At 37.4% G+C, this 15293-nt stretch overlaps 1 protein-coding gene and 1 long non-coding RNA gene across 4 annotated transcripts in view; both read right to left on the bottom strand.

Moving 5' to 3' along the window:
- Positions 1 to 357: 357 nt before the first annotated feature.
- On the bottom strand, positions 358 to 2362 carry LOC120319292. The gene is made up of 3 exons (XR_005559732.1): positions 1791 to 2362; positions 764 to 922; positions 358 to 442 (listed from the first exon to the last, which is right to left on the bottom strand). It is a non-coding gene; the product is annotated as an uncharacterized LOC120319292 (long non-coding RNA).
- A 2089-nt stretch (positions 2363 to 4451) lies between these two features.
- MRPS6 (mitochondrial ribosomal protein S6) overlaps positions 4452 to 15293 on the bottom strand; it is a 47106-nt gene continuing 36264 nt past the window's right edge. For 2 of the 3 annotated variants that reach the window (XM_039318750.1, XM_039318759.1), the window contains 2 exons: positions 13102 to 13241; positions 4452 to 5303 (listed from right to left, as the gene is read on the bottom strand). In XM_039318750.1, coding sequence (XP_039174684.1) covers positions 5126 to 5303; positions 13102 to 13241 — 318 coding nt within the window. In that variant the 3' untranslated portion in view covers positions 4452 to 5125. Of the gene's footprint in view, positions 5304 to 13101; positions 13242 to 13554; positions 13643 to 15293 lie in introns of those variants that run through there. The other variant, XR_005553574.1, reaches the window with a different exon arrangement.

Consider the following 15293-nt stretch of genomic DNA (forward strand, 5'->3'; position numbering starts at 1 on the left):
ATTGAAGTGCAAAATCCCTTTGATTTAGTATCTGTGTGACTTAAAAAAACAACAATTTTCTAGCTGAGAATAAGGGCTCAGTAGATCTACTGAGTTACCTATCATCAATGACACTGGTTCCAGATGAACTTAGAAAAAGTATAATGCACATTAGAACTGTCAAAGTTACAGCCATGGACACTATATATTTAAAGGCCAGATTCAATGTGGAATCTCCCCCCCCCTTTTTTTTTTTAGTAATTCGTCCATGGAGAACCAGCACAAATATCATTCATCCTTTGGACTAAACTGTATCTTCCTAACATAACTGTTGATATCTTTGCCGATTCTGGTGTTGAAATTACCAGCCATAGGATATTTGCATTTGGTAATGTTTATTCAGCTCTCTCCAAAAAGATTTGCAGGAAGAACCAGACCTTGAACCACAGACCTGGGTTCCATCCTGTTAGAAGATATTAATTAATATCATTAATATTAAGAATTAATCCAAAATATGTGCTATCTATCTGAACTGCCTGGATATGATCACTGTCTTACATTCTCTCTACTGTATAGTTCACTTCATACCAGCTGAGATAAAAAACTGAAGATCTCCCACCCACCCACTGCTCTTCTGTACAAACCAATTTAATGGCAGAGATGTTATATGAGTGATGTTCTGGTAAAAAATGAGAAATATCCAGCCACCATCTCCTATATAAAATGTTAAAGTCTTGACAGGTTTTGTTCAAAATAGGTATTGACTATTTACTGTGCCACCTACCAATATTCCAAATAATGGCTTATATGTAATCCGGAGTCCATTGGTGGCATTCAAAGCATTATGTTCTTGTCTAGGTGCAAGAAGGCATACTGATGATGTTGTGGTAATGTTCTCACCAGCTTTTGATTCTTCGAATTAGTTTGCTGTTCTTGCATATGGCTAGATTGTGAGACAGAGATCTTGGTTACAATTCTTTATATTATTTCATAAATTCTAACTTATCAGAGGCAAACACAAAAAATTATTCAACTCTCAAATTTTCCTGCACTTCAGTTTGCAGGGGTTTTTTTATTGACAGATTTCAAGCTGACAGCAGGTGAAATACTGTAATACGGTAATTGTTGCTGAGCAATATTAAGATCTGTTTTTCACTCACAGTCCAGATGTATCCTTAGAGAAAACTCTTACTGAATGTATTGGTATTACTTTCATGTACATGTGAATAAGATGAAATTAAAAAGACATTTTGAAAACTCCCCCATTAGGAATATATTTGAGATTTTTTTTGCATTTAGCAGTTTCATAACTTAATGAATGCTAGCAGTTATGAAGTCCAACTTGCTATAGTTTTGGTCAGCCTTTGTCAAAAAGCTTTTCAAAATTTAAGTCCACAGGATTGCTTCTATCTACATGCTAATTGAAACTATTTAAGAACAGGCCTTACTTTCACAAAAGCAATCATAAATTTTCTTCCTGACCAATTTCTCCTCATATCAGAGTTAATCCTATTTAAACCACGGATTAAACTTGGTATTTGTGTAATTGCACTCAAAACAGAGCTAAGATACAAAAATAGCCTCTAAAACAGGGGTGTCAAACTGCTGGCCGCGGGCCAGATGCATCATGGTGAAACCGTGCCCACCCCATTGCTGGCAATGGAAAAAAAGTCACAATACATCACGACACATCACGTGACGTTGCAAGTTTGACACCCCTGCTCTAAAATGATTAATTAACAATTAAGTTTAGCAAAATTAAACTGGAGCACAAAGCTAACAGAGCATTAAAAGTTGAAGAAGTCACAAACCATGTTATGAATCTTCATTGGCAATGGAGACCAGGAAAGGCAACCTGTGGGCCATTGATTACCAATCTGTTCTGTAAAGTTAATAATTCAACTTAATAATGCTTTCCAACAATAAACCCCAAAAAGATTAAGTTAATTAGTAAATTCCTAATTTGCCTTTATCACATATATAGCATGGATGGAACCAGGGTACTTGTGTGTCTGTCTAGTTATTTCTGTTTGCTCCAGCAGAATTGGCAAAGTTGGCATGCTCAAAATCCCTTCCCTTAGGATAGTGTGGGGCCTAGAAGCTGTGCTTTCTGTTGTAGCAACTGCCTTATGCAACAGGGTCCTCTAATGATCTGGATGACAGAGACTCCTCTGCCTTTTTGCAAAGCATTAAAGATCTGGATATACCCCCAGGCAGAGTTGGGAAAGTTAAATTAGTCCTGTTAGTGAATTTGTTGATTGAGATGGGCAGCTATATAAATTGTCTAAATAAAGAGGCAATCCTACTCCACCCAGTCTCTAGAAAAGCCGACTGAAAAATATTGGGATATGAAGCTTTGTCTGAAATATATATACAAAAAGAGCCAGTGGCTTAGTATGTCTGTGGGTATTTCACCTGATGTCCCTTTAATTAAGCCGAAACAAATACAAACCCAAATACAGAAACTAAATGGAAAGCTGGAATCATCTTTATTCACTATAATTTTGTATTTCCAGAAAAGTACAGATTGTTACACCTACTCTTTTGACTTGGGAATTATGCTACCAGCCTAATCTGGAAAAAAAAGTCCAAGTTAATCTTGAGCAATACAAAGCCCTTTTCTGGGGAGAAGGGTATAGAAGCATTGGTGGCAAGCGATCAATGAGTTTATGACTAGCCATGCCAATCACATTGTTTTATGAAACACTTTTAACATTTTTAAAATTCTTACAGCATAACTCCAAAAATTATTTCATTTGTTGGAAATAGAAAATATACCAAGGATTAGTTCTTATTCGCAACCCTCTTCTGTTCTCCCATGACTTTTTGCCCTTTATCATCTAAAGGAAAAAAACCTGAAGAACAGCTGAAAAATCTCTTTTAATTGGTAGCCTAAGAACTCTCTCTCTCTCTCTGAAGGGCAATTAGGATTATTTTTTTTTCCCCAGTCCCCCACAATTTTCAAAGTTGTGGAAGTTTTTCAAAGCCCATTTGGAAGTTTCAAAAATAACTTGCACATCTAACTATATTTGATTTCAAGTAGTTTGTAAGTGCCTACCATAATCCTTGCTCCAATAAGGCTGGTTTGGGTCCAAGACGATTGTTCTATCTGTTTCTTACTGGCAAATCTTCCGTTCCTAATTATTTAAAAGACAGTGCCAAATGCTGATATTTTCAGCATGCTAACCTAATTATCTATAGCTGTGAGTGACTTCAGATCTTGAAATATCATATGAACATATAAATAGGAAAATACGACCTGCTAGTTTATATACAACTCACCTGATTAAAAACATTTTCTCAGAAATATTTTTATACCTGGAGTCAATGTATATTCCAAAGAAAGCTTCAGTTATTTGGGGCTTTAAAAAGCTAATGCATACTACAAACTTTAAATAGCTAATTACAGATCTGGGCAGCAGAGAGATTCAATTATATTTATACTTGGATTAAAAAGGAAATTGCATACTAGAGCAAGTAGAGGGATTTAAAAGAATTGAATATATCTCATTGTGAGACAGCCATTATGAAGACATTTCTGATCAAAAATATTTGCTCATGAATACAACCACAGTACAATATAATGCTTTGCTGTAATTGAGTGTTTCAATGGTGAAATTTCCACTTTTTGCTTTACCATATCTGTGGCTCTCATCTTGATGTACATGTCACTGAAAGATGTGCATTAAGTAATGCCTTAATTTATTTCCTCAGCTTTTTCTTTAACACAATGGTTTTTTGTTTTAAATTATTTAGATAAATTTGCATAATAGCCCTTAAGATTAACAGAATTGGTCCATATTGATTTCTACCAGTACAGATCCAGCAATTTTCTGAACCCAAGTTTTTTAGACTGGGACATAACACTTCAAGAGTTTTGATTCCTTGAATGCAATCTCCTCAGTTTGAAGATCTGTTGGACTCCTGTAACAATGAATCAGAAAAGGATTTCCAGGCTAAGAAAAATGGCTCTAGTAAATAAAAGGGGACAACTACAAGCAGATATAGAGATCTGTTTTCTGTGGGGTAGAGCAGGGGTCTCCAACACCCGGCCCGTGGACCAGTACCAGGCTACAGCATGCCAGCAACCAGTCTGCACAAACAAGCAAAGCCCTATCTGCAGGATGCAGGCAGAACATAAAACCACACACCCTCCGGTACGCGGAAAAACCTCTCTTCACAGAACTGGTCCTTGGTGCCCAAAAGGTTGGGGACCTCTGGGGTAGAGTAAAGCCTGTTGTAATAGCTGGTGAGTGATGTTGGTTTTTTAAGAATTACAACAATGGAAATTAGTGTTAAGTACTTAGTTATGTTAGAATGAATGTAACCCTGTTTTTTTTTTTTAAAGAAATAACCATGTGAGTCTATTCTTTTTGTTAATGCCTAGTTGGTTTTAAGGAAAGGATTTAGGGATTTCCCAGTCCAGTAGATAACATATTGAGGGAGGAAAAAAAAGCAGAATGTAGAAAAAATAAATAAAATGAGGCAATTGCCACAACTTTATTTAATCAATTCATTCACAGAGAATGCATTTAAAGCTGGTAAGATGATGAAACTGATTCAACTATCAATGCTATGTACTTATTGTAGCAAGAAAACAAGATGTCCATAGAGATTACATTTAACAATATAATAAAATAACAAGATAGGATCTTCCCTTATTTTGAAAACAAAAATTACATTCAAGACTGTTAGGATTTTTAAAAGCTATACAGTTTTCTTAACTTTCATGAACTCAAACTTATTAGATTTTAGCTGTGCTAAATGGAAACAATATGCCAGAGAATAGACTATGTCCATTGGTCTATAAAACCAATTTTTGAACATTTTATTGTAATTCTCAACAATTTCATTCAACATTTTACAGTTTTTATGAGTGCCATATCTAAATGATACAAATTGCTTTTAAAACTGTTTATTTGGGAACAGATTCTATATAATATCAGGATTAGCTTTTTAGGGCAGACCAGATTTAAATAAGAGAAGCAATAAGGGGGGGAAGCTCTCTGATTTTTACAATAACAAATAAGAGTGGAGATTATTGCCTTTAAAGTAGCCAAAACTTAGGTTGAAACATCATACCTCATCTCACACATGCTTATGATAAAGTTTGAATTAATGATAATAGTATTATTATCACTTTTGGTTATTTCTTCTTCTGTAGTTCTTCTACATAATTGACTGGAATTATGCCTATACATTCTTCGGTCCGCTCTATACGTTGTCTTAAAATACTAGACCTTATTATATCAATGTCCCGTTTTAAATGGTCCAATAGATTCGTAATTATTGTTGGAGAAGAATCAAAGTCTACCAAAAAATACCTGGAAACAAGAAAAAAAACACAGTTAAAAGGTTTTATGTTAAAAAACATAATCTATACTATATCTTGTGGGCACGATGAGACTCTAAACTGATGATGTAATTGACCCCTCTTTCGGATTCAGCCTGGACATTTTCTACAAAAAGTGTAACTAAATTTAAGCAAGAATGGCATCTATATTTATTACACAGCAAGAAAATTACAAAAAACTAGAATATGGTTTCTAAAATTTGTTCCAATAGTACTGCCAAATGGTATGAGAACCCATAAAGGGGCAAGTCAGAATTTCAATATTTACCTATATGGTTTTCCTTTTTGCACATTATTATTAATATTACCTCCCTCAAAAGAACAGAACTTCATTGTTGTTGAGGGGCCTGCCTGTTCTAATTATGCTATGGCTTTGCTGAAGAGGCACAACCATATGAGGCAGGTCTTAGCTGGACAGCTGGAACAGACTAAATCTGTTCCAAAAAATCCATTCAATATGCTGTCTCAAAGATGCTTTTTCAAAAGGCAATTGGACTGTTTTTTCCTTGAAGAAAACAGTGCAGTTGCCTTTTGAAAAAGCACATTTGAGACAACTATGACCTGAACAACTGAGAATCTCTACAGACATTTAATATGATAATACATAATTTGAATTTCATGCCAAATCTACTGTCACCCAGATTAATGAGTTGTGTTAGGTGGTATGACTACTGGGCATTCACTGAAAAAAGTGCTATAGGCTCAGCTCCCTCTGCAAGGCAACCAGGGCATGAAGCTGACAGGCTACTGGAAGGCAATTGAAAATTTGTTCAAAGGAAGAAAACTACTAACTATGGAATGTTTCTACCAATCAATACCATCAAAACATGGATTTCAAAAATGAATTTACCAGCTCTGGAAAAAAGACATCTGGATTTAGGGATTAATGAGCAGAGATTTATGGACTAAAGTGTAATTTTTAAATACAAGTTCTTTACCAATGTTGAATTGGAAGCAACTGAAAAATAAGCAACTCAAAATTTGGGTTTATTCTGAAATACCAATAATAATACCAATTTGCAGAGTGAGCAACAACAGCAGAAAGTGAGGAGACTATTGAGATTAACAAAGAACAATAAGAAACTGTAGTTACCAAAGGTTTGCAAGCACTTAATGAAAATCTAGTTGGGTAAATTAAGGACCAAAGGAAAGAACTGAAGAAATAGGTTTATCAAAATTGAAACACATTACACAAAAACTTTGGCTAAAACAGGGAAGAATGCTAATGAAACTAATGTTGAAATGATCCCAATTGCAACACTGGCACAAACCAACCCAGCTGACGTATGCTGCAGCCTGTGCAACTAGTTATTAAGAAAGTAATAATGGGAGTGTGTGCTTGATAGAAAGAACTCATTTAAAAAAAAAAGTCACATTTCTCCCACTGACATGGAAATCTTGCTTTCAGTATTAAAGGATGGGACTGGTGAATTTTTGTCCTCTTTCTTTTGCCTTGTTCTAGCCAGAAACTAAAGGTGCTCAAATGCAGCCATGCATTCAACATTTTCTCTAAATCAGGGATCTCCAATCCCCAATCCATGGACTGGCACACGGCCACAGATCCATGGACTGGCACAGGGCCACAGCATGCCAGAAACTGGACCGCTCAAACAAGCGAAGCCCCATCCACGGGATATAGGCAGCATGTAAAACCACGCCTGCTCCAGTCCAGCGAAAAACCTCTCTTCACGGAACCGGTCGCTGGTGCCCAAAAGGTTGGGGGCTGCTGCTTTAAAGCTCTAGGGCAAAATCATGAATTTGATTTATTCTTTTGAACTATAGAAACTACCTTAGAAACATCAATTTTCTTTTCCAAATTATATCCTTAAGTAGACTTAAACAAGCAAAAATTACTGCAATTTAGAAGCTTGGCTAATGTTCTGCCTGTCAACAGAAAACAGATTATCAAGCCAGCAACAACTGTAGTTTTATGCAACCCAGCAACTTTATAATGTGCAAAGAAGCATCACAGTTGCCTTCACTTAGAGCAATGAACTGTGAACTGACAGGTGAATATTGTTTGGAATTAAGAAAAGAAGAGAGCCAAGTTCAAAAATTATTTACAGAAATGCAAGCAAATGAATGAAATACAACTCATATTCTCCAAAGCAATCAAATCCAACTATAACTTTCCAGAAATGTTAGACTACAACTCTGTAGTGGTTTATTGCAGTTGCAATAATAGAAACTATAGCATAATGTGTCTGGATCGCATTAGGTCTGGGGGAAAATGTTCTAGAATAGACATGTCAAACTCAGGATGTTGCGCAACGTATCAGGATGGTTTTACCATTGCCAGCAATGGGGTGGGCGTGGCTTCCAGATGACATGTCCGGCCCGCAGGCTGGCAGTTTGACACCCCTATTTTAGAAGAACTTAATGGTATTACCAATGTAGGAGAAAAAGTTCAACTAAATCCCACTAATTCAATGCAAATCCACCATAATCCTGGTGTTTAGTATATAGACGGGCAATGAAAATATGGGGTAATATTTGTATATTTCCCATCAAAATATCAGTTACAAAGACTTAAGGGAAAAAATGTCACAAAATTATTTGTTCCAGATTAAAAAGGGGGAAGATACCTAATTACACACATATCAAAATTAAAATATATAGATTTTAATTAAAATGTCAAGATTATAAATTTGATATTGATATTAATTTATATCAATATTACATTTTATGGAATTCAAATATATACTAACAAGCTACATTCCCATAAGAGACTTTTAAAAAAATTAATCAGCAACAGACAAGCACCTGGATCCAACCTTTCTCACAACCCTCATGGGAAAACAATTCTCAGATGATCTAGTCTGACAGAGTGCCCATGGGACAATCTGTTTAGAACAGGGCCAGAAAAGCTCTATGTTTTATGACCACTGAGCTTCAGATTTTTAAGAATATCATCGTAATTTTTAGGCTCTGCCATCAAACTCTTATTAATATCGCTGATTATGAGATTCGGAAGAGGACTAGAATAGTGCCTTGTCTACCGCCTCTCAGGTCTCAAACTGGGTTTCTCAGAGGTACTCAACATGTCTGGTAAACACACATGGAAAAGATCAAATTACCAATTTTAACATTTGAAACATAGTTAACCTTCACATATTTTCATAAATGTTCATATGCTTTGTAAAATATTGTAAAACCCCATTCTACTTTTAATATCTAGTTCTAGCATTCAGATGAGCAAAAACTCATCTATATAAAATCTCATCCAGAAGAAAAACTCCTTGTACAGTACCAAACAACAGAATATAATTGTTTAATATGCTGGGAAACCTATCATATGCTACACAATAAAGAACCCCAATTGAAGTTCATATGATGTAAAAAAGAATGGTTCAGATCTAAAGCCCAAATCTATTACAATTTTCTTCTCCACTACAGATAAAGCCTATCAACAGGATATAAAACAATAATCCTGAAATATTCTAGGCCCCTTTAAGTATCTAGGTCAAGGATACCCCAACCCCCAGTCTGTGGACCAGCAACCGGGCTGTGCAAACAAGCGAAGAAGCCCCATCTGTGGGATGCAGGCAGCACACAAAACCACTCCCCCTCCGGTCCGCAGAAAAATCTTTCTCCATGGAACTGGTCCCTGGTGCTTAAAAAGTTTGAGGTCATTGATCTAGGTGTCAATGTTCAATCTTCCATTTGCTGAATTAATCAAATGAGCATCTTAACATAAGACTTCAAAAAGCATCCCTTGCAATTATCAAATATGCAAGCCAACTATTTAAAATTTTGGGTCGGTCTTATATGGTGCTCACTGTGCATCTATAAGAATACATCTAGATTTGAAAGCAGCCAATTAAATCTCCTAAAATCTACAATACACGGTCCTCATTTGACCCTTAATGGTCTCGTGCAAATAGAACTAGACTACCCTTCCTTTGGGGCTCATTTTGAGACTTTGTTGCCTCAGCTTCTGCCCCAAACAAACCTTTCGGTGAACTCTCTTGATTCACCTTATCTTATTAGGTTTGTCTTGTCTGAATAAAATTATACAAATAAATTATTTGATATACAATACTGGAGGAGGGGAGTTCTGTTCCAGCAATATACATTCTTGGCCTTCATGAAACTCTGGCCCAATTTAAGCAGAGTATCTGGGACAAAGACATCCAACTTGACAGAGACAGCTCTTCTGATTCCTGCTATAGTGCAATTTTCCTCTCTTCTTGGACGACACAACAACATATTATTATTGTTGTTATCATTATTGTTGTTGTTATTTCATATGGTTAACAGAATACAGCGTTAGTGCATAAAAATTCACAAAGTCAGTATATGTATCTAAGTATAAAACACCAGGGCAGAGAATTATTTTAAAAACACACAGTATGAATGATGAATAAAATTATGAAAAAAATTAAATTATGTATGAGCCATTACTGAAGTGACTAAACCTATGGCCAGATATGTAGATTGTTTAGCCATTGGACATTGGGGTGCAATGTAGATAACCTCCTCGTGGTGCCTCCTGGGCAATGTGACTTTGTCATGGCTAAATAGTCTATACACTCCAGCTACTGAATCTCACAAGGGTTTCCCAGCAAGAAGCAGCAGCAGCAGCAGCAGCATGAATACTGAAAACAAAGAACATTTTATTCACCCCACAAAACAAGACTTTTCTCCCTAGTGCAAACTGATATGCTTCTCATTAAAGTGACATCAGGCAGATACACTGATACCATTACAAAAATCACACTTGTGATTACTCTGATGAAAAAGATTGAAATTATTAAATTCTTGCCACTGTGAACTCAGCAATGAACAGATCTCATATTGCCCATTGTCAGAAAACGTTAATAGTTTATAAGTGACTCTCCTCTTTGGTGATCAATTTTCAGATGCCCCTAAGAAGGTCACACACATTTCCACCTATCTCCTATTTTTCTTAATATCTATATGAAACTATTGGAAAAGATCATTTGCAGATTTTATGCTACTTACTCTCATTTTGCTGATGATACTCCATCGTACTTATTTCCAAACAGCTGAGAATTTTATCTCTCAAGAGCCTCGACATATTTCAAGAATTGGATGTTAGAGAACATCTGAAGCTGGACATAGGCAAGCAGGCTGCTAACTCTACAGACTGGACCACAGGGTTGGGATGATATTGCTATTCTGAATGGGATCACATTCCTTCCTTAAAAGAAAATGGAGGCGAGGGAGCAGTCCTCTGTGATCCAGCTTATGTACTAGATAACCATATAACAGTGGCAAAAAAGGTCTTTTCTCAGCTTCAGCTGATTAACAAATTATGTCCTCCTGGAGGAGGCCTAGTTTCAGATAGATAGGGACTAGTAATTTCAAGGCTGGATTAACACAGTGCATCCCTTGAAAACAGACCATAAATTGCAGTATGTGACAGCATTTGTAGTAAATGGTACTCCAGGAAGTGCCTTAAAACCCCATATTGAAACATTTACATAGGTTGCCAGTTATCTAATTCAAGTTGCTAAATTGGTGTAACTTCGGTCCAAAATACATGCATGACTTTCCAATCCTGTACTGACTGCCCCGTATTCTAAGATCCTGAATGGGACCATGGATACATTTTATGTGGAGGAAATTCTATTTTTTTAACATGGGAACAGTACTGCAGAAAAGATTCCCAATGAACCTGAAGGTGGCCCCATTAGAGTTTAGAAGGGGACTTAAACCCAATCATTTTAACTAGGTCCTTTACAGAGTTTTAGAGTGTTTAATATAGTTTTAATGCTGTTTTCAAATTTCAGAATCTTTAAAATTGTAAGCCACTCATAGTTTTTGGAATAGTTGGTGAGAAGGGTGTTATTTTTATGCTTTCAAATAAATGGTAATGAAACAAGATGATAATGATGACGATGACAACAATGAATAGTGGTTACAAAGCAGGATACTGTGTCTTCTAGTCCCGCCTTAGGCATGAAAGCCAGGTGGGTGACTTTAGCTAGTCATTCTTTCTCAGCCCAACCCACCTCACAAGGTTGTTGTTGTAGGGAAAAAAGGAGGAGGAAAGAATATTAGGTATGTGCGCTGCCTTGAGTTATTTATAAACAAAAAATACAGGTGAGATAAAAATCACTTTTGTTTATTATTTATTTGCTGCCTATCTCCTATTGAAACTCTAATAACATTTTAAAAAAGAAATAAAATATTGCCACTGTCTAAGGCAGGGCTTTTCAACCAATGGTACGGGTACCACCTGTGGTACATTGGCATCTGGCAGGTGGTTCGCGACCATCCTAGAAAAGTGGTAGCGGGGGAGGGGAATGAACTGAACCGGTGGCCGCACCGCACAAGCCTGAGCGAGAGATGGCTGGAGCTGCAGGGCTGTCAGGGTTCAGTGGAAGCGCCAGGATCAGCACCAGGCTCCAGCTGGAGCTTGGTGCTGATCCTGGTGTTTCTGCTGAGCCCAGAAGAAGCACTGATCAGCTGGAATGTTGCAGCATCTCCAGGGTCTTGTGATTTACATTCAGATGCTTGGCAACTGATTCATATTTATGATGGTCACAGTGTCCCAGGTGAGGTGACTAAAACCTGTTGCAACCACCCAGCAGACAGGGGAAATAAAAACCAAACACCCACCTCACCCCACCCCCACTGCCAATCCTCAACAGAAATGCTCACAACAATGAAAACCTCGGACAGAAGGAAGAGCGCGGCCGGGCGGGCAGGTGTCTTGCTCGGCTGTGGCTTAGGGGGCACTTTTTTCAGTGCCACTGTAACTTCAAACAGTCACTAAGTGAACTGTTGTAAGTCAAGGACTACCTGTACTTTATTACTTTTCCCCCCCCTTTTTTTTTTTGGTCATCAAGTTTTTGACACCTTGCTAGGTGACTGGTGGTACTCGGATGTTGCCATATCCTAAAAGTGGCACAATGGGTAAAAAGGTTGAAAAGCCCTGGTCTAAGGTATCTGTACTTTCTTTCAATCTCTCTTTATTGGAAACTACATCATACCAGATACGTTGATAAAGAAAATATACTGAATATATTTAAGAAATTCATTAAAAATGTTAAAAGTACAAATACAGTTGGATTGGCTTCTACTTTCAGGACACCCCTCAGTATTTGGCCAGTAGTGCCATTTATATCTTTACAAGTAAAAAATAATAAATATCTAGTTTTCCCCTCAAATTTTGTACATTTCATCTAGTTGATACGTTGCAGATCGTTATTCTGATTATTTTCATTATTGAATGTCATCTTTATACAATACTAGTTGCTTAGCAACATTTCTCCCTCCTTATTGAGAGACTGCCTTTCATAAGGTATTCTTAACATTTAAGAGCCATCACAATAAAACATCACCTAAAAGATCAACGTTACATATAAATTCCTCAATCTTTCAGCCTTTCCAGACTGGGGGAGGGGAGGGAGAGGGCATGGTTCTGCACAAGCATGTGTGCACAGCTCTATTTGTGTGAGTGGCATACACACGTCACTCACACAAATAGAGCTCATGTGCACACGTTCCCCGCTGCTTGCACAAGTGGGGATGCCCACGTTCATACTCACCTGCTCTTTCCACGGCCTGGTTGCAAACAGCTCACGGCCCACTAGAGGGCTGTCTCCTGGAAGTTGGAGACCTCTGGTTTAACTGATCTGGTAGGCATCAGGTTTTGAGACATGGTAGGAGCAGCTGCTAAGGCAATACCCAAGACCCAATTCCAGTATTTTTTTTTCTGTAGATTTCTATGCTACCACCACTTCTTTGGATTATATTCAGTCTAGCAAAATTACATGCAAAAATTTAGTAGCTCATACCCTCCTCTGTTGTGATGCTCATCGTGCTTTACTATCTTATACGGCAGCGTTCTTTCTCCCAAGTTTTCCAAATTCCTCACCACTGCTCCTCTTTCCAGCAAAGCTTCCACTGTGCGTCTCAGTGTTGCAGCTGTCTCTGGCTTTAAACAGAAGGAAAAAAAACATACATTTACAGTGTAGTCAAGGATCATACAGAATTGGGGGAAATGAAAACATAATGAAAATAGAGAAAATGCAGTGTGTGTTGTGTAAGACATTTTTTGATAAAATGGTTTCAGTAAAACTTATCCATATTGTTATTGTAATAGTTCGTGCATGACATTCAATTGACTCATTCAAAAGGCACAAGTAACAAATCTTCAATTTAGTGGATAATTGGGGCCATAAATTTCCCTTTCCAATGTTGAAGAACTAATCTCTTGGCAATAATTAGGGCAAAAAGAGCTCACTCACATTGTTCAACTGTCAATGTCCATGTATTGTAGAAGGTAGATATTTCAAAATAATATGTATCAAGTCAATGGCAATTACTTTTAACTGGCTGGAGTAAAAAGGAAGGAGAGAAAAGACAGACGTTAAAGCAAGGGGAAGTCCCAAAAGTTTGATTACTCTCTTAGCCATTTGCAAGAATGTATTTTCAGATTATAGACCAGTGCCAGAGGCGGCACTCAGAGCCCTCTCTGTGGGCACGCACGCGGTTGCCCCAGTCCTAGGCCTCCAGCTGGGTTTTATAAAACCTTTTTGCTTTAGGCCTCTGCCGCCGTGTGCAAAAAAAAAAAAAAGGTTCAATCAGTCAATTTCAACTTCTTGCAGGGTAAAAAAAAGATCTTGCCAAGTTGGAATTGATTGATTGAACTTTTTAGTCCCACCCAATCTGCCGTTACCACCGCAGCCACGCCCACCTAATGGGCCATGCCCACCCAACTGGCCACACCCACCCAGCACCCAATGATGCATAAGTGGGTTTTCAGTTGCAGTTTGGGCACTCAGTCTCTAAAAGGTTCGCCATTTTTTTGCAATTTAATGGGATTTTAGAGAAAATGTGAATGTAGTCTGTATTCCCAAATCTAACATTTCATATACACAAGTGTAACACTCCATGGTACAAAAAACTGAAAACAAGTTATTCTTAGGTCACTTTAGTATAGTTAAGAAAATTCAATTAAGAAAGGAATTCAATATTTCAGATCATGGTTGTCCAACCTTTTGGCTTGCCTGGGCTTCATTAAGTGAAGAGGAATTGTCTTGAGCCACATATAAAATATATATAATATGGTTGTCCAACCGTAATCACATAATAATATTAAAGATTATTATTTTGTGAGGCTACATCAGCTATCCAAGGCTGCATATGGCTCATGGGTTAGATATGTCTGTTTTATAGACTGATGTGGAGAAGGAAACAGATATTTAAATAAGACTCTAAAACAGGGTTGTCAAACTGCCGGCCCACGGGCCAGTTGCATCATACAGGGGCCATGTCCATCACAGCAATGCAAAAAAAAAAGTCACGCTACATTGTGACATGGCACGTGACGCAGCGAGTTTGATACTTCTGCTCTAAAGAAACAAGGATATATTTTATCATACATTACTGCATATAGCATCTCCATTCAACTTCATATAGGTATGTGTTACTTTAGGTTTTTAAACTGAAACATTTAACAGAATCTTGCTGGATCAGACCAAAGATAATCTAATATAAGATTGAGATGTTTCAAGATAGTAATAGCAATCTGCTCCCCAGTATTTCCACCATATCTATTGCTCTCTCTGAACGAGAAATTACATGTTGCTTATCGTTAATCACTAAACTTCGGCCTCTGATTTTACCCAATTTTCCAAAATAATGCAAGCTAGAAATTATCATATCTTCAATCCACCCCTATCAGTCTCACTATCAATCCCCAGAGCTATAGTATAATTGAATGGGAAGGTTCTAGAAAAGTTTAAAATTTTCTACCCAGCAACAGGCTCACTGAGCATGTGCGGGAAAACCTGAGTACGTGCCTGGAACTAGGTATGAAATGTCCACATGTAGAGAACAAAAGAATACCCATATATGGTAAGGTAGGAGGTAAGGTAGGATAATTGTGTCGTCTGATAGGTTTGTAACCTGCCACGTCAGGAATAGCTGACGTAGGTATAGGAGGAGATAGGGAGGAGTATAACTGCTGTTGCGCTTCTGTAGG

Source organism: Crotalus tigris, unplaced genomic scaffold, assembly GCF_016545835.1.
Source record: "Crotalus tigris isolate CLP2741 ecotype Arizona unplaced genomic scaffold, ASM1654583v1 scf7180000017601.7605149639:7615979, whole genome shotgun sequence".
NCBI lineage: Eukaryota > Metazoa > Chordata > Lepidosauria > Squamata > Viperidae > Crotalus > Crotalus tigris.